Source organism: Pantherophis guttatus, chromosome 18 (assembly GCF_059756535.1).
Source record: "Pantherophis guttatus breed Tessera chromosome 18, ASM5975653v1, whole genome shotgun sequence".
Lineage (NCBI taxonomy): Eukaryota > Metazoa > Chordata > Lepidosauria > Squamata > Colubridae > Pantherophis > Pantherophis guttatus.
Window position 1 is genome coordinate 11806761 of NC_142080.1, and position 18734 is coordinate 11825494.

Here is an 18734-nt window from a genome sequence, read left to right on the forward strand (position 1 = left end):
TGGAGAACCCACAACTTCTAGTTTCTAACCATAAAGTTCTGTTGAACCCTGGGCAACTTTCCTTGAGCTCCAGAAGGTTGGGGTGCATCTCAAGGTCTCCTCACCTCCGAAAAGAAAACCATCCCAATGGTTTTGTGTCTTAAATCGGGGTGGCGCACGTAGGTCTCAGCCTGTCGGAGCATGACCTTCAGCTCATGTTTCGAGTAGTTGAACAAGATCCTAAGAGAATAAATATGGAGAGATCAGACAAGATCTGCTGGTTAGGGAGAAGAAAATCACCAAGCTAGAGAAATCATGAGCTGAATGATCGATAAATGAATTACTCAATGAATTACTCCATTTAGAGAATTTCTCACCCTCCCTCTCTCCCTCTCCCCTTCCTCTCTCTCTCTCACCCTCCCTCTCTCTTTCACCCTCCCTCTCTCTTTCTCCCTCTCCCTCTCCCCTCCCTCTCCTCCCCTCTAATCTTTCCTCTCTCTCACTTTTGCCTTCTGTGTGTCTCTCTCCCTCTTTCTCTCCCTCTTTCTCTCCCTCTCCCCTCTCCCCTCTCCCTCTCCCCTTCCCTCTCTCTCCCCTTCCCCCTATCTCTCTGCCTCCTCTTCTTCCTCCTCTCCCTCTGCCTCCCCTCCCTCTCTCACCCACTGCCCCTCGTAGCCAAGCTCTTTTGACTTTTAATTTCTTACCGGACCAGGTGGAAAATGCCTTCAAACACACTTTCAGGACTCATCAGCATCGCCCAACATTGAACCATATCTAAGTCCTTGAACTCCTCCTGATAGCCGGTGCGCAAGATGAGGTGTTTGACGGCTTTGACTGCGTTGCTAAATGAAACAAAGGCAGAAGAGTTGGTGCCAATCATTCAGCTGATCCCCCTGCACTTCCGACCGTTACAGTATCCCTATGGTCATGTGGTCAGAATTCAGACTCTCGGCAACTGACCCATATTTATGACGGTCGCAGTGTCTCAGAGTCACGCGATCCCCTTTTGGGACCTTCTGACAAGCAAAGTCAACGGGGAAGCCAGATTCACTTAACGACCATGGGACTTAACCAGTGCAATGATTCACTTAACCACTCTGGCAAGAAAGGTTGCAAAATGGGACAAAGTTCACTTAACGACTGTTTCCTGAGCTTTGCAGAAATGGAGAAAGGATCCAGATTGGGCCCAGGAGATTCCTTACCCCAGATGGTAGGTCTGTTCTGACCCGCTCTTGCCTGCTCCCAGCAGAAAATAGATGTGCGTCACGAGCGCCAGGAGCAGGCTGGAGAACTTATGCTGGACAATGGTTGCTGCCTCAGGAAGCGAGAGGAGGAAGGAGAGCGCATTGGTGGCCTAGAAACAGGAGGAGAGGAGAGTCAGCTCGGGCTCATCAGGTTACTTAGATTCCTCATCATCATCTATTTCTTCTTTTAACGACCCCCTAATCCCTTGCGGGGTGGAGTCTGGGCAACTGAATGGAGCTGAGGCTTTCCTGGCTGGATGCCCTTCTTGTCGCCAATGCAGAGTTTTGTTCGGCAGATACATTCTCATTGTGCCCAGAGAGAGAAAAAAATCCTCATGTCCATGAAACCTGAGCCAGGAAAGTCCATGTCTGAGACACGGAGCAAAAGGTTGCTAGAAGTGGGACTTCTGAAACTCCCATTCTACACCCCCTCCAGACTTTGAGAGGCCAGTGGGGTGTAGATACAGGACAAAAGGGAGACAACGAGTAGCACAAGTGAGACAGAACTGGGGACAAAGAGATCGGTAACCTCACGTTTCTCTGTTTGTCTTCATTCCTAAGTGGGCTCTTGACTCTCCACCTCTTAGGGGTCCTTGGAGGGGCCCTGGGTGCTGTCTGAGCGTGTGTTTTTTGGTTGCAGATGTTTCATGACCCAGCTAGGTAACATCATCAGTGCTGGAAGAGTTAGGCTTAGAGGTAGGGTTAGACTGGTTGGGTCGGGAAACATCTGCAAGAAAACCACCAAGCTCAGTAAGCACCAAGGACCCCACAGTTCAAACCTGGACTACAAATCTATTGGTCTTAATTAATTAAATTTCTCCACCGGCCATCTGAGCAATCTGACACTGGGAAGTTTACAACAATGTAATAAAACAATATAACACATAATAAAAATACAGATTAAGAATATTTAAAATAAGATATGACACAAAGTACTCCGTTGGGTGTTTGCCTTTGTTGGTTCCTATCATGTATTTTCTTAAATCAAACTCTTTTTTAGTTATTTCTGTAAGAAATAACGTAAGAAATGAATAAAGGAATCAATTGAATTATGAATGATTGGATGAGTAAAGGAATGAATAAATGAAGGAATGTATGAATAAACGAATAAATCAATGAACGGATACATGAATGAATGGATTAATGAATAGATGAACCGATGGATGGATGGGTGGATAGATGATAGAGCTGGCTGGCTGGCTGGCTGGATGAATGGGTGGATGAATGGATGGATGGATGAATATCAAAGCTGTTCTGGTGAGGAAGCCCACAGATGCCTCTACTTTCAATGGGGCACTTTGGGGGGAAGGGGGGCTTACCTCAAATTTTGCTCCGATTTCAGCCCCCACCAGTTTGCCCTCTGCCTCCCTCCAGCCAGGGCGTGCCTGCTCCTGATGAGGAGACCCCCGAGGGTGACTCTTCTGCTCAGCCCCTTCCCCCTTTCCTCAGGCCTGGCCCACCTGCAGATCTCAGGAAAGGAGAGCCACCGGTTGAGGGCTTACCGCAATGGGCATGATGGATTTGCTTGTTCCCCTCCCAATAGCTTCGGTGCTGGGATCGTGGTCATCAAGCCTTTTGAGGAGGGGCTTCATGATCTTCAGGTTAGCATAGGGGTCTGCAGCCAGCGCCCTCCACAGTTCCCTGGCACTTCTGTGCAGGTGGAAAAATGGATTGGGGAAAAAAATCAGATTCTTTCCCCATTTTCAAAGAGACGGCCATTCCAGATAGATTAACCCCCCCAACGGAAGAAAGGGTTAGAGAACCGATGGCCAAATGAACTGCTTTAAGGCATGGAAAAAGATATAGCTACAGGTAGTTCTCGACTTGCAACCGTTTGTCTAGTAGCCATTCAAAGGAGGGCCTCTGCGCCACCGGAAGTGCCAGAGAACCCAGAACTGGTCAAGGGGGGGGGAGGTTTCTAGGAGCAGTGTGTCTACAGAATTAACCCAAAGGTGCTTTTCACAGAAGGACCGAGTTGGAAGGGACCTTGGAGCAGTGGTGAAATTCAAAAATGTTCCCAACCGGTTCTGTGGGCGTTGGTTGGTGGGCATGTGACCGGGTGGCCGTTTCTTGGTGGTCATATGACCAGGCGGCCGTGGCTTGGTGGTTATGTGTCCGGGTGGGCGTGGCTGCACAACTGATTCACACACAATGCAGAACCTCACTGAATCACAGAGAGCTCAAAAGCAAACGATCACACTTTACACAAAAGTAACACAAAAGCTACACAACTGACTCACATACAATGCAGAAGCAGCTGGACTTTACACAAAATGGCCCCTGCAACAAACAGGAACCTCACAGACAATCAGGCACAGCTGATTTTCTCACAGCTGACTGGTAGTAAAAAAATGCTCAAATTAGAAATTACAAAAAGGTTCCGACATTGCCCGGCACAGCTGATTGTCGTACGTTTTAAAGCGTTTTTTTTTTACTACCAGTTCGGGCAAACAGTAGCAATTATTACTATCGGTTCGGGCGAACCAGACCAAACCAGAGGATTTCACCCCTGCCTTGGAGGTCTTGTACTCCAAACCGCTTCTCAGGCAGGAAATCTTATCCCATTTCAGACAAATGGCTGTCCAATCTCTTCTTGAAAACCTCCAGTGATGGTGCACCCGCAACTTCTGGAGGCAAGTTGTTCCACTGGTTAATTGTTTGCACTGCTAGGAAAGTTCTGCACATTGTAGGTTGCTTCTCTCTTTGATTCGTCTCCACCCTTTGCTTCTTGCCTGCCCTCAGGTGGTTTGGAAAATAGGTTGACCCCCTCCTCTTTGTGGCAGCCCCTCAGATATCAGAACACTGCTATCCTGTCCCCCCTCAATCCTTCCTTTCATCGAACTAGAGAGACCCAATTCCTGCAACTCTTCTTCATATGTTTTAGGCTCCGGTTCACTAATCATCTTCGTTGCTCTTCTCTGCACTCTTTCAGAGTCTCTGCATTGTTTCTACAGTGTGGCGACCAAGAAAGTTAAAAAACCAAGGAGGTCCAGCTGCCTTTTGGAAAAGCACCTTTGGGACAATCATGACCTGGATGGTGGAGACAACCAGCCTAGGAAGCTCTCAGAATTCAGATCGACTGCACAGCCAACCAGCGACTGCACTGGCCCTCAACCAACCCAATGCAACCTCCCCCCCAATCAGCACATGACCTGCCCACCCCAAGCTACAGATATTCACCCCTATCGCAAATGGTTGAGAATCTCTGTAGAGTACAAGAAAACAGGAGGCACATCTCCTTGAGGTTCTTCTTACCCATCGCACGCCACCGAGCACTCGAGGAGAATATCCACGACTTTGTTCACCCGTTTGGACGCCAGGTGACACACTGCCTTTAGCGTTTGTTGTTTGGTGGCAGGGTCCAAGATCTTCGGGAGACGTCGGTAGATCTCCTTGAGGATCATGGGCAGCTATGGCAAAAGAGAAATCCAAGGGATGACCAACTTTCTCAACAGCCCTAAGATTACCTGGTGGTCTCCATCCAACCCTAGCCTTCTTAAATCCAGCCGAAGTGTTGTCACCAAGTCAACAAGGTCTCACCCATTCTCATCTTTCTTTTCTACAAAATCTCCTCTATCCCTTTTGCTCCAAACCCTGCCATTTTCTTACCTCCTCCATGTCCATCCCACATTCTTCCAAGAACGAATTGAGCAGGAGTCCCGCAGTGTGTGAAATGTTTTTGTCCAGGTGTGTCAGAGCTGCCAGGGCTTTTAAGATCAGGTCGTTTATTTGTGACGGGCTCAGATGCTCGCCAAAGGCCTATCGGAAAGAAGAAAAGGAGACCATGAAGAGATGCATCAGGGTTTTGACAAGCCAGAGACTTTGACCCGTATCTGGGGACAGCACCCCATGTAGAGAGGCAGGCCGTATTCCATGACATCCACCACGTGATATTAGGATGTGGGTGAAAGAAGCCAACATGGCAGCCGAGATTGCCTGCTCCTAGACATTGTGGGGGATGGATATCCACCCTCCGGCCTTTGGAGCCTGCCGTCCCCACTGTGATATTGACTTTTTTGAGTATCTCCAGGTCAAGAGGAGGAGAAAAAGGAAGGTCAATAAGAAGCCAGGCCAAATGCTGAACGAAAACGTACCGTAGCCATTTTGGAGACGTTATTATAAAATATTGTTGGGCCCGAAAAGGAGAAGTCTTCCCTCAGCCAAGTGACGACCTTCCCCTTCTTGTTTCTAGGTTTCTCATCCATTTCTTTGGCTTTGGAGGGAGGAAAACAAGAGAAGGTCAGATTTTGGCATTCGGAACTTCTGAACATCCTTCGTCTGACGGCCGGTTTAGTCGTTCCAACAGAAGAGAAGATCTGTAGCTCAGGGCTGACCTGAGGGGTCCCTGGTGCTCTCTGGGCTCGGTGGTTTTCTCGTTACCTAGTTGGGTCATGAAACCTTCACAAGAAAACAACAAAGCTCAGAGACACCAGTCCTCCTCCTCCCCCCTCGCTCCCTCTTTCTCTGCCCCCCCCTTTCTCTTATCTCACTGATCAGGAACGAAACAGGTACAATGACCTCTTTAGTGGTCCAATTACAGGCAGTCCTCGACTTACGGCCACAACTGAGTCCTAAGCAAGACAGTTATGAAGCGAGTTTTGCCTCAGGTTGCGATTTTTTTTCTTGCCAACGTGGTTAAGTGAATTGCCGCAGCAGTTAAGTTAGCAACCCGGTTGTTAAGTGAATCCGTCTTCCCCATTGACTTTGTTTGGCAGAAGGTCACAAAAGGGATCACATGACCCTGGGACACTGCGACCGTCATAAATCGGAGTCAGTGGCCAAGTGTCCAGATTTTGATCCCGTGAGCATGGGGATGCTGCAACGGTCGTAAGTGTGAAAGACAATCACAAGTCACTTTTTTTCAGTGCCGGTTAAACTTTGAATGGTCACTAAATGAATTGTTGTAAGTCAAGGACTACCTGTAACCCCTTTTCTAGGTTAACACAATAGATGGGACTGTAAATGGAGGGGAAATATAGGGCTACATAAGAGACAAATTACATAAATGAAGGAATGAAGGAATGAACCAACAAACGAATGAACAAACGAATGAATGAATCTAACCGGATTTAACCCAGACTACCTTGGTCTGATGTGCAAATGAAGCATTAGGTTGTGAATTGATTGTGTGCTGCCTGGGGAATTCTGGGCATTGAAATCCACATGGCTTAAAGTTGCCACTGGGTTAAGCTTTTAACTAGCCAAATTTAACCGATCCTTTTCTTTAGGTAAACCATTGATATAAGTGCCTGTCTTTCAACCGATTGTGGACGGCTCCCAATTAAAAATTAGAAGACACGTAAAATGGGGTTGAAACTATAAAATTAACAAATAATGTATTGCAATTATAAACCCTCTTTAGCTCTTTCCTTAACAATGCCCACTCAACCCGTAACTTGGTTAACCCGTTTTCTGGCTCCCTGCAATACATGCAGCCATCCAATGACTAAAAGGTGGCTTTGCAAAACACGCTAAGACCCAATCCATGTGCCAAGACTCACAAGCCCAGGCTGGCTGATGGCAGATGCCTAGCCTAACTCTGTGGTCGGCAAACTGCAGCTCGCGAGCCACATGCGGCTCTTTGGCCCCTTGAGTATGGCTCTTCCACAAAATACCACCTGCGGGCGCGCACGCACACTGTGATTGAAACTTCGTGGCCCATGCGCAGAAGTCGGTTTTCGGCCTGGGCGAGTCTATTCTGAAGAAGTGGCGTTAGAAGAAGTGGGGGTGTCTTGCGGGCGAGAGACGGGAGACGGGAGACGCGGCGCAGGTGGGCCATGGGATACGCAGCGTGGGAGAGGCGCACGCGATTCATGCATGAGTTGAGTGAGCCAGTCAGTCAGCAATCTCCTTGTGCAGTGGTTAGTGCTAGTCGCATCCGCCAATCACGCGCGGGTGACAAAAGTAACTACTCGGAGCATAAAGTTACCTGTATTTTTCCAACCAGCTGCAAATCCTACAGGTATTTTTGTCATCAATTTAAGAATTGTAATTATTTTGTGTTGGTGGCTTTATTATTATAAAATGAAACATTTTTTTAGGTGCCCTGTTTGACATGGCTACAAAGAAGAAGCAAAGAAAAACGGAAGACGAAAACCATGAATTTAAAGTTGAATGGACCGAGACTTTCGCGTTTGCTCAAAACTTAAATGGCCTTCCGACCTGTCTTATTTGTCAGGAAAAATTGGTGAATAACAAGAAATCAAATTTGGAGAGACACTTTAAAACTAAACACGTGCCATTCAGTAGTAAATATCCTGTCGGTGATGCAAGGAAGAAAGCAGTTGAGGAACTTCAGAAGAGTCAAGAAAAATCAAGTTCTGTATTTAATTACTGGATTCAATCTTCCAACAATGTTAATATTGCAAGTTTTGCGGTTAGTCAAAAGATTGCTAAGAGAGGAAAACCATATACAGACGGCGAATACATAAAAAGTTGTTTTATAAATGCATCCGAAGAGCTATTTCGGGATTTTAAGAACAAAGCCGATATTCTAAAAAAAATTAAAGAGTTACCATTGTCTGCTAAAACAGTGAAAGACAGAACAGTCAAAATGTCTTCGAATATAACCAACCAGCAAGTCGAAGATCTTAAATTGGTTTCAGCTTTATCAATAGCAGTTGACGAGTCTTGTGACATAAATGATACAGCTCAAGTTTCACTTTTTGTACGATTTATTTCATCTACAGGTCCTAAAGAAGAAATTTTAGGATTATTGCCACTCAAAGGTCAAACACGTGGAGAGGACATGGCAATGCTGTAATTGAGTACATTGAAAAACATCATATTCCACTCGATAAAATTGTCTCAATTTCAACAGACGGGGCGAAAAGTATGACCGGCGTAAGAAACGGGTTTGTTGCTATTTTGAAAGAAAAAATTAATCACGAGGTACTTACTTACCATTGCATCATTCATCAAGAAGCGCTTTGTGCTCAGACATTTCCAGAAGAAATTTGCAAAGTTATGGAATTGGTGATTAAGATTATCAACTCCATTATAACTAAACCTCTTAATCATCGCCAATTTAAAGGATTTTTAGTTGAAATGGAGAGCGAGTACGCCGATCTTCTGCTGCATAACAAGGTACGTTGGTTATCAAGAGGAAACGTTTTGAAACGTTTCGCTTCCTTATTAACAGAAATTAAAGCATTTCTCCTTGAGAAGGGGATTCGCTATCCAGAACTAACGAACGATCAGTGGATCCAAAAATTTTATTTCATGGTAGACATTACGTCTCATCTGAATCAGCTTAATCGTAAACTACAGGGGAAAGGAAACACCATTTTTTCGATGTTAGAAGAAGTTATTTCATTCGAAAACCAATGATCTCTTTTTGCTCAAGATTTTGAAAGAGAAACTTCGATTCACTTTCCAAGCCTGTTGAAACATTGCCAAGAAAATAATTCTGATATTGACATTTGCTATTTCAAAACAACACTTTTAAATATGAGGGAAGCTTTTCTCAACAGGTTTCAGGAATTCAGAAACAGCAAAGCGACGTTAGCCTTTGTTAAAAAGCCTCTTAATGCTACTGTAACAGAATTAAATGTTTCTCCCTTTAATATTGACATTGGCAACTTTGAAATGCAATTGCTGGATTTCAAAAACAAAGAATTGTGGAGCTCGAAATTTGAACGTCTTTGTGCTGATACAGAAATATTGGAGAAAAATAAATGTGAACTTAGTTCACAGCACAAGTGGTCTGCTTTGAAAGACCCGGAGAAGGAAGATATGATGATTTTTAACACCCGGAATAGTATTCCTGACTCATATCATCAACTGAAAAAAATAGCGTTTGCTGTTTTTTCCTTATTCGGGTCTACATAGTTATGCGAACAATCATTTTCAAGCATGAACCTTATCAAGAGTAAATTGAGAAGTTGTCTTATTGATGAGAACCTGGAATCGTGCCTAAAATTAAAAACAACATACAAACCTGACTTACTCAAACTTTCCAAGGAGATGCAAGGCCATTGTTCACATTAGTGTTTGTCAGTCATTGTCATGATTTAATTTTATGGATATTGTAAGGTCAATTGTAAGGAATATAATTTTATCAATAAATAATATCGTTGTTAAGTATGAGATCAAGTTTTATTCAACGTACCTATAGTTTAACTAAGACTTAAAACTTTAAGTAAAGTTTATTAAGTTAATTTTAGGGAATGTTGTGGAGTGAAAGAAGATGTAGTGTCGAGGAGATGGTTTGGACATATAAAGAGGATGAACGAAAGGAGATAGACGAAAGAAGTATACAGGACGAGTGTGGATGGGAGAGATGGAAGGGGTCGACCTCAGCGAACGTACCTCCATCAGATTGAGGACGTTCTTAGCAAAGGCCAGTTTAGGAGTACCCTAATTAAGTTAATAACAATGTACCTACCTATCTAGTTTAAGTTTAACCGATTTGGCTCTCCAAAGAAATTTCAATCGTTGTACTGTTGATATTTGGCTCTGTTGACTAATGAGTTTGCCGACCACTGGCCTAACGGATCCACTTAACGTGAGAAACTCAGTCTTCAAATGACCCCTGGCCCTGAGAGGTGCCAATACCAACGGCCAATTCCAGGCATCTCTGCCCAGGCAAACGACCGGGGTCTTGGTCACGCCACAAGCTGTGCCACCCAGTGCTCTCCTGGGCAGTGCGCATCCCTGGGCTCCTGGCAGCCCTTGGAGTCCAACTTTCTCACCCATTTTGCTCATGATGAGGTGGTGGAGGTGGTAGGCGGCCTCTGCGGACGTCTGGCCAACTTCTTTGCTGGTGTCGCCAACGTGCAGGCCCAGCAAAGCCACCAGCTGTCCCAGCAAAGAAAAGTCACCTGTGGGCTAATGAAAGGAAGCAAAAAGGAGGGGAAAGATGAGAAGGGGGGCTCATGAAGGTTTCAGCCAACTGAAATCAGAGCATAGGAACCATAGCACCACAGAATCCTAGAATCCTACCTTTTAGAATTCTAGAATCACAGAATCTTAGAAACATAAAATCTTAGAATTTTAGAATTATCCAATATTTGAATCTTAGAAGACTAGAATCATAGATTCATAAAATCAGTGAATCCTAGAATCTTTGAATAATAGAATCTTAGAATCATAGAATCTTTGAATTTCTAAATCATACAATCTTTGAATCTCTGAATCTCTGAATCTTAGAATCTGTGAATCCCAGAATCATAGAACCTTAGAATCCCAGAACCTCAATTGCTGGAAGGGACTGTGGAGGTTTTCTCCTCCAACCCCTTCATCAAGCGGGACTCCTTATATCCTCCTGGTCACATCCCAAAGATGCTTTTTCCAAAAGGCAGCAGGACTTTCTTCTTTTTCTTCCTTTCTTTGAAAACATCTCACTTCGCATCCCAAACGGTGACTTACGTCGAAATTGACGTTTTCAGAAACGAACTTCAGGAGGTGTCTGATGCTCTTGATGGCCCTCTCTCTCTCGTGTCTCTTGGGAGATTCAATCCAGGGATTAATGTGCTGCCAGGAAAAACAAAGGAGGAGGAGGAAAGGAAGAATTTGTGATTCACAGTTGGAAGAGCCACAGAAGTTGCCAGGACTGGGGAGAAAATCTAAGGAGCTCAACAAATTTGAGACATTGGTCAATTGAGGTCTATTTTAGACTGAAAACTAGAGTAGCAATTGAAGATTTCTGGAATACAACTAGTCTTACAACAGTTCATTTAGAGCCGTGGTGGCACAGTGGTTAGAACGCAGTATTGCAGGCTAATTCTGCCAACTGCCAGAAGTTCAGCAGTTCCATCCTGATCGGCTCCAGGTTGACTCAGCTTTCCGTCCTTACCAGGTCGGTCAAATGAGGACCCAGATAGGACAAGAACCTGGGTACTCATTTAGAGAGGTTGTAAACCACGGTGAAGCGGTATGTAAGTCTAAGTGCTATTAGTATTTAGTCACTGTTCAAAGTTACAATGGCACTGAAAAAGGGACTTACGACTATTCTTCACACTTATGACCATTGCAGCATCCCTATGGTCACGTGATCAAAATTTGAACACTTGGCCAATGACTCATCTTTATGACGGTTGCAGCATCCCAGCTCGGTCACTAAATGAATGGCTGTATGTCGAGGACTTCCTGTATAAGTAGTCCTTGACTTACGACCAGAATTTGGGTGGCTTACCAAGGTGGATGTTAGGCGACTTGTGACTGGCTTTACGACCTTTTTTTGCCAGGGTTGAACGAATCCCTGTGGTCCTTAAGTGAATAATGCAGTCATTAGCCAAATCTCGCTTTCCCCGTAGACTTTGGCTTGTCGGAAGCCAGTTGGGCAGTTCGCCAATGGTGTTCAGGTGACACCCCCCCCCAGGATGCTGCAACCATCACAAATACAGGTAGTCCTCGACTTATGACCACAATGAGTCCAAAATTTCTGTTGCTAAAATGAATCCCATCGGCATCGACATAATCTGCATCGGTCAATTGCAGAAGGCAGCTTTACTCGGAACAGCTTCGAGGCTCTATGACAGGGGTGTCAAACTCGATTTCATGGAGGGCCGAATCAAGGTTGTGTTTGACCTCGAGGGGGGCGTGGCCGAGGTGGGAGTGGCCAGCTCAACGTCTCTCGTGTCAGGGGCACCTGTGGACTTCCCTGAGACCCTCCCTCACTCTTATTATCATCTCCTCCCTCCCTCCCTCCCTTCCTCCTTGCCGTGGGACAAGAGAGACACGAATATCGGAGAAATAGTGGAATAGAATCATTAGTGAAAAGATGCCAGAGGAGGGACAAAACAAATGTAAATGACAAAAATGAACATCATTTTTTAACTATTGAAATGAGTTCAATTGAATGGTTGAATTGTCCCATGGGACGAGTTGTCCACCCAACAGCCACATTTGCCTATCCCGGGTCCTTGGGAGGGGCTCGACAGCTGGACAGAATCGCCAAATCCAGCCTAAACATCTGGCTGACCAACCCCGAGAAAGAATCACTCTTTACCGTCAAGACATCCTGCAGGGAATCCAAATTGGGAGCCTCGGACAGCAAGGCGGTGAGCATGGTGTTGCAGGTGGTCACCATCTGGTCATAAAAATCCTAGAAGGAGAAAAAGAATATCTAAAGGAAGAAGTGGTGTAAAGGAAGAAAGAGGAAGAAATCCAGGGCTGGGGAACTTATGGCCCTTTCAGGACGACTGGTGGACTGCAACGCCCAACAATCCTGAGCCAGCCACGGACTTCTGGGAGTTGAAGTCCACCCTTCTGCAATCAACGGAGTGGCCCGTCTTGCAGGGCTGGTTTTTCTTCCAGAGTTGGAGGAAATGCTTTCTCGGCTGAACACGAGGAACAAAAGGACATTGGGCTCGATGGATGGATCCAGAGTTTTGGAGGAGATTTTGAATCATGCTTATTTCCAGGTGGATCTCAGATGGCTTGGCTCCATCTGGACTGCTCACCTGAGTTTGAGCTGGTTGTCCTGGGCCGTTCACGTTCAGTTTTGTCACCAGGTAAGCCGGCAAGGAAAACACCTTCTGGATGCTTTTTCTCACCACTTTAGACCTCATCTCGGAGTTCAAGGGGGGCTTCATACGGCTGATGAAAGACGAGAAAAGAGGAGGAGGGTGAGAAGATCATAGACTCATTAGGCTAAAAGGGACCTCGGAGGTCTTCTACTCCAACCCTTGCTTGATGGTCCTTAAACCATCCCAGTCATATGGTTGTCCCCTCTTTTCTTGAAAACCTCGAGGGATGGAGCACCCCCAACTTCTGGAGGCAAACTGTTCCACTGATGGATTGTTCTCGGTGTCAGGAAATTTCTCCTGGATCTCTCTTTGATAAGCTTCCATACATCGCTTCTCATCATGCTCTCAGCTACTTTGGAGAGGAAGTTGACCCCCTCCTCTCTGTGAGAGCCCCTCAAATATCAGAACTCCCCTCATCATCCTGGTTGCTCTTCCCTGCACTCTTTCTAGAGTCTCAACATCTTTTTTATATTGTGGTGACCAAAACAGGATGCAGGATTTCTCTCTCTCTCCCTCCCTCCTTCCTCTGTCTCTCTCTCTCTCTCTGTCTCTCTCTCTCTCTCTCTGTCTCTTGGCAGGTACATACCTCATGCAGGTGATGGTGATGATCGCTTGATGGAGATTTTCGATGGACAAGGGTCTCGCGGGCTCATCTTCAATGACTTCCTGAAAAGAGAAGGAAACCCATCTAAGAAAGAACCTGAGATATGGCCACCCTCCAGCTGGCCCTCTTCCCAGCCCTACGCTTTTTCTGGTTGACACAGGAAGTCCCCAGCTTACAACTGGTCACTTAGCCACCATTTAAAGTTTTGAGGGATCTCTTCAGGACTACTTATGACCCAGATGCCAAGTTCCGAGAGGCGCCCCTTCCTCAGCGATCCTGTGACCCCATTTCGGTCACTTGGCCACCAGCTTGCATTGATGGCAGTTTGCAGTGTCCCGTGACCATGATTTAAGTCAGGGGTGGGTAACTGTGGCCTCTTGATGACCTATATAAAATTGGGAAGCCAGATTCCCTTAACAGCCGTGCGATTAACTGAACGAAAATGATTCGGCTAACAACGGTGGCAAGACAGGTCGTACAATGGGCAGAATTCCCTTAACAAATGTCCCACTTAGCAACAAAACCTTTCAGGCTCCATTGATTGGCATTCAATTCGGTTCAAATTCACTTCCAAAAAGAAAGACGCCCAGGAGCACCTGCCTCCCCCCCTCTCCCCACTTACAACGATGTTTGTGACCAGTTCCTGTTTCTGGGGCAAATCGAGGTCTTGCCTCCTGCTGTTGGCAACAGCTTTGGTGATCATGATGATGGACCTCATGAAGGCTTTCTTCAGCCCTTCGTCCTGGAAAACCCCAGTGGGAATGAAAAGAAACCAGAAGGAAGAGGATGTATTTATTTACTGAAACCTTTACGTAGCCGATTGTCTTTGGTTGAACTCTGGGGGCCCCCAATCAAAACATCACTGGACACTCTGGGTTCTAGTCCCACTATAGGATGAAAGGCAGCTGAGAGACTTTGCGCCAATCACCAGGAGATGGTGAGTTCTAGTTCCTCCTTAGGGAAAAAGGCCAACTGTCTTTGGGCCAATCACCAGGAGACTGTGAGTTCAAGTCCCGCCCTAGGCACGAGAGCCAGCTAGGTGAGTTGGGGCCAGTCTCAATCCAAAACACGTCACAGAGTTGTTGTGTGGAAAGGAAGAAAGAGTGTAATGCAGGAGCGCTGCCTTGAGGATAATAAATGCAACAAGACCATAGATCCTCCTCCTCCTCCTCCTCCTCCTCCTCTCCCACAACATGCTAGTTGGGTCATGAAATGTCTTTAAGAAATCAAACAAGCTAAGGACTCCGGATTATAATTGTTCTTGTGATTAAACTCAGCATTAAGAGAAGTAGAGGGTGGAAACCTGCCTACCTTTTTCATGCTGGAATACTGATAGAGTATTTCTGAGACAATGTTGTCCAGGAAAGGCATCATGTCCTCTACTTGCGCTCCCAGGACTGCCTGGCCATAGCAGAGTATTAATGTGGTCCGAATCCATCTCTCGGAGAGAGTCTGTGAGTCCTGTCAGTCCAAAGACGAGGGGGTCAAACTCTTTCCCAAAGCACCAGAAGACAAGACAAGAAGCAATGGATGGAAACTGATGGAGCTTCTTAGTCATCCAGGTCACGGTTGCCCCAAAGGGGCTTTTTCAAAGGCAACTGGACTTTGTTTTTCCTTGAAGAGGTTTCGCTTCTCATCCCAGAAGCTTCTTCAGGTCTGACTTGGGTCAAAAGAGAAGAAGCTTTTTGGATGAGAAGCGAAATGTCTTCAGGAAAAAACCAAGCCCAAGCCTTTGGAAAAAGCACCTTTGGGTCTACTCGAGGTGTTTGTTGGGGCAGCTCCTAATCTTCTCTAGCCTTATAAAATAGTTCTCCGGGAGATGGAGATGGAGAATTTCAGCACCACCTACATCTACGAGATCTATGACCAATCTGAGGAGACCTGACAGCCTGGAGCCTAAGTCCTTCTAAGCACATTGGACTCTCCTTCCCAGAATCCCCCAGCCTCCTTCTGCACTGAGTTTCAGACCTTGCAACCCCATCCCTGGTCTTACCTCAATGGGGGCTTCTACTGCAAACGGTCCTTTTGTCTGCCTGAACTGGCCAGCCTCCTCCAGGGCCACCAGAATCTCAGGCAGGTGGCAAAAGGATGCCATTCGAATGGATTCCGAGATTCCCTAGGCAAAGCGATGTTTGTGAATTAGGACATTTATTGATTTATAGGTTCGATTTATATGCCGCCCTTCTCCGGAGACTCAGGGCGGCTTACAATGCGTTAAGCAATAGCCTTCATACTTTTGTATAGACCTGCTTAGTAGGGCTTCCCCCCCCCCCAAGCGGTGTTCTTTTTTATACAAAGTCAGCTTATTGCCCCCACAATCCGGGTCCTCATTTTACCTACCTCGGAAGGATGGAAGGTTGAGTCAACCTTGAGCCTGGTGAGATTTGAACTCACAGTAATTGCCGGCAGCTGGCAGCTACGTGCTACTTAACAGCATTTTAGTCCGCTGCACCACCAAGGCTCTTATTTGCACCTAACCCTTTGTCTTTACCTTCCGCTTTCTCCTCCCCTTCTCCACCTCCTGCTCCTCCTCCTCTCTGCAAACCCCAGGCCCTTCTAGCACTGATGAAATTACCTAGCTGGGTAATCAAATGTCTGCAACAAAACAACCAAGCACAGAGAGCACCAAGGACCCCACAGTCCTCCTCCTCCTCCTCCTCTCTGTAACCCCCATTCTCTTCTAGCACTGATGATGTTACCTAGCTGGGTCATGAAACATCTACAGGAAAACAACCAAGTTAAGAGAGCACCAAGGACCCCACAATTCTCCTCCTCCTCCTCCTCCTCCCTTCACCTCTATTCTGCAAAACCTGTTCTCTTCTGGCACTGATGAGGTGACCTAGTTGGGTCACTAAACGTCTGCAAGAAAACATCCAAGCTCAGAGAGCCCCAAGGACCCCACAAAGATGGAGGTCTCAGCCCCCGCAGGCATCCCACTGCCACTCACCTCTCGGTCTGTTTCTTCCTGGAGTGAAAAACTTAGAAGGCTTTGGAGCTGTTCCGTCACCAGGTCCTTCTGTGTTGAGTTTCGCAGTTTAACGCCATAATATTTGTAGAGGCTAATCTGAAGGTGGGAAAAAGAGTCCGTGAGTCCTAGGGAGCTCCACCAAACGGCCAGGGAAAGGAAATATAGGAGAAATTAGGATCAGAAAAGGACTCCGTGTGGTCAAGCACACGGAAACTGGTCCTGGGTGACCTGATCGGGGAGATGGGCAGCATACGAATCTAATAAGTCAATAATTGCCATTTTGACTTTCTTCTTCTTCTTGAAAAGCTACTTTAACCCCCCTCCCCCATCCCCATAGGTGCCCTTTGCTGATTCTCTGTTTGGCCGTCCTGAGATCCTTTATGGTTTCTGTGGAGATCTGGCAGCTTCATCTTTTTACATGCATTAGCTCTCCGTGGTGGATTGGGACAACTTGCCATGGCCCTCTTGGCTTGGCCAACTAACCATGGCCAACTAGCCATGGCCTACTTGCCGTGGCCAACTCACCAGGGAACAAGAGTTACACTAATAGCAGGGTTCCAATACCTCAAGGGTTGCCAAAAAGAGGAGGGGGTCAGCCTATTCTCCAAAGCACCCGAAGGCAAGACAAGAAACAATGGATGGAAACTTATCAAGGAGAGAACCAATCTAGAACCAAGGAGAAACTTCCAAACAGTGAGAACAATTAACCAGTGGAACAGTTTGCCTCCAGAAGTTGTGGGTGTTGCATCACTGGAAGCTTTTAAGAAGAGATTGGACAACCGTTTGCCTGAAATGGGAAAGGGTTTCCTCCTTCAGTAGGGGGTTGGACTAGAAGACCTCCAAGGCCCCCTTCCAAGTCTGTAGTTCTATTATTCATTGTCTGTCTAATATCGAGGAAATGGTGGAACAGAAGCGTCAAAGAAAGGAGGCCTCAAAGGAGGGACAAATGAAACATAAACGACAAATGTTAAAATGATTTTTAACATTATTGGAGAGAACGGAATGGTTGAATTAACCCGCGGTGAGTCTGCTGTGGCTCGTGGGCAGCCACGGTGAGTTGGCCATGGCAAGCTGTCCTCTTCTGATGTTGCATCTAAGATAACTGCGGCCCTAAAAGTGTAAAACCTCCGCATATTTACCTTGTCTTTAGACAAGACCTGGGACGTGCTTTGCTTCTGGTCGATGGGCGGCAATGCGCTTGTTTTCCTCCTGGGCAGTTTGTGGTCTGAAGGAATCTGCTTTGCCAACAACAACAAGAACAACAAAAAAGAAGTTGTGAGAAAGTGAAGGAGCAGAGGAAGGAACAGCTTTCTGTGTGTTTCCAAGGGGAGGATTGGTTTCCCTTCTGCGTCCGGATGCATATTATAAGTAATTTGACTTTTCTAGCTGGGACAGACACGAAGCACATAACAAGGACCATCCGGATTGTATCAGCTGGAGCAGAGGCAGCTTTTGAGATGAACGGTTGGAAAATCTCTGCCACAAATTGTGAGAACTTGATTTATCACCATTTATTGTTGTGGCCCTCCAGCAGCCGAATCAGAGGAGGAGGAGGAGGACGAGGAGGAGGAGGAGGAGGAGGAGGAGGACGAGGAGGAGGAGGAGGAGGAGGAGGAGGAGGAGGAGGTGGATGAGGAAGAGGAGGAACATCTGGGTCCAGTGCCTGACGCGCGGATACACAGAAGGCAGAGGAGAGGAGAGCAGTGGAAATCTATGGGCCGGTCCTTGGGACAGACGAGCCACCACTGCTAGCGAAGCCCCTCCCTAGCTCTGGGGATAAAAGGCAGGGGGCGGAGATGAATAGATGTGGCAGACAACGATTCTTCTCCCTGCCGGATGGACTTGTTAGCCTGTGGTGAGAGAGAAACTTTTTGTCGGGGCTGCTGGCTCTCCTCATAAAGGAATCTTTGAGTTCACTTCAGAGGGTTTGTCGTGTTTGGGTCAGAACATTTATTTACTGACTGTTCGAAGTTATAAAGGATAGTTTACAACTGAAAAAAATGGACTGTTTCTCACACTCAGGACCATTTCGCATTTCCGTGGCATGCAGAGAGCTTCTGGTCCCTGTTGTTGCTGCCCAGCATTCAGTGCCAGACAGTGCAACAGGGCGGATGGTTGTCTTGTAGGTCTTAGATTTAAGATGGGTGGCCATTCGTCTGTCCAGTAACACACTGGTGAGTTCTCGCCAACGTATCCAGGCTGCATTCTCCTTTGCTCTCACCTCGCCATTGATGTCACCATTGACATTGGAGGTGGGATCCCAGATACCAAAAAATGTCCACCTTCTTTAGGTTTTCTCCATTGATTTGAAGCATTCCAGGGGTGGTGACAGTCCCTAAGTATCCTGTCTTGATGTTGAGGTGGAGTCCAAAATGGTTGAGGCAATCATTCCATGGTCGTTCCATGATCCTTCCAGCAAGGACCCCCTAGTTCAGCAAATTCTCCATAACTACATTTGTCTACTTTTG

General features: G+C 46.4%; 1 protein-coding gene across 1 annotated transcript in view; it reads right to left on the reverse strand.

Moving 5' to 3' along the window:
• Window positions 1–18734, reverse strand: part of LOC148111582 (maestro heat-like repeat family member 5) — a 30569-nt gene that overhangs the window by 4804 nt on the left and 7031 nt on the right. Inside the window, exons 4-20 of the mRNA XM_087880769.1 lie at window positions 17406–17501; window positions 16246–16362; window positions 15292–15414; window positions 14610–14759; window positions 13921–14040; window positions 13281–13360; window positions 12629–12764; window positions 12175–12270; window positions 10593–10697; window positions 9917–10052; window positions 5318–5436; window positions 4833–4982; window positions 4479–4633; window positions 2726–2873; window positions 1182–1333; window positions 684–821; window positions 105–219 (exon numbers count right to left, since the gene is read on the reverse strand). Of these exons, the coding sequence (XP_087736895.1) occupies window positions 105–219; window positions 684–821; window positions 1182–1333; window positions 2726–2873; window positions 4479–4633; window positions 4833–4982; window positions 5318–5436; window positions 9917–10052; window positions 10593–10697; window positions 12175–12270; window positions 12629–12764; window positions 13281–13360; window positions 13921–14040; window positions 14610–14759; window positions 15292–15414; window positions 16246–16362; window positions 17406–17501 (2136 nt within the window). The remainder of the gene's footprint in view (window positions 1–104; window positions 220–683; window positions 822–1181; window positions 1334–2725; window positions 2874–4478; window positions 4634–4832; window positions 4983–5317; window positions 5437–9916; window positions 10053–10592; window positions 10698–12174; window positions 12271–12628; window positions 12765–13280; window positions 13361–13920; window positions 14041–14609; window positions 14760–15291; window positions 15415–16245; window positions 16363–17405; window positions 17502–18734) is intronic.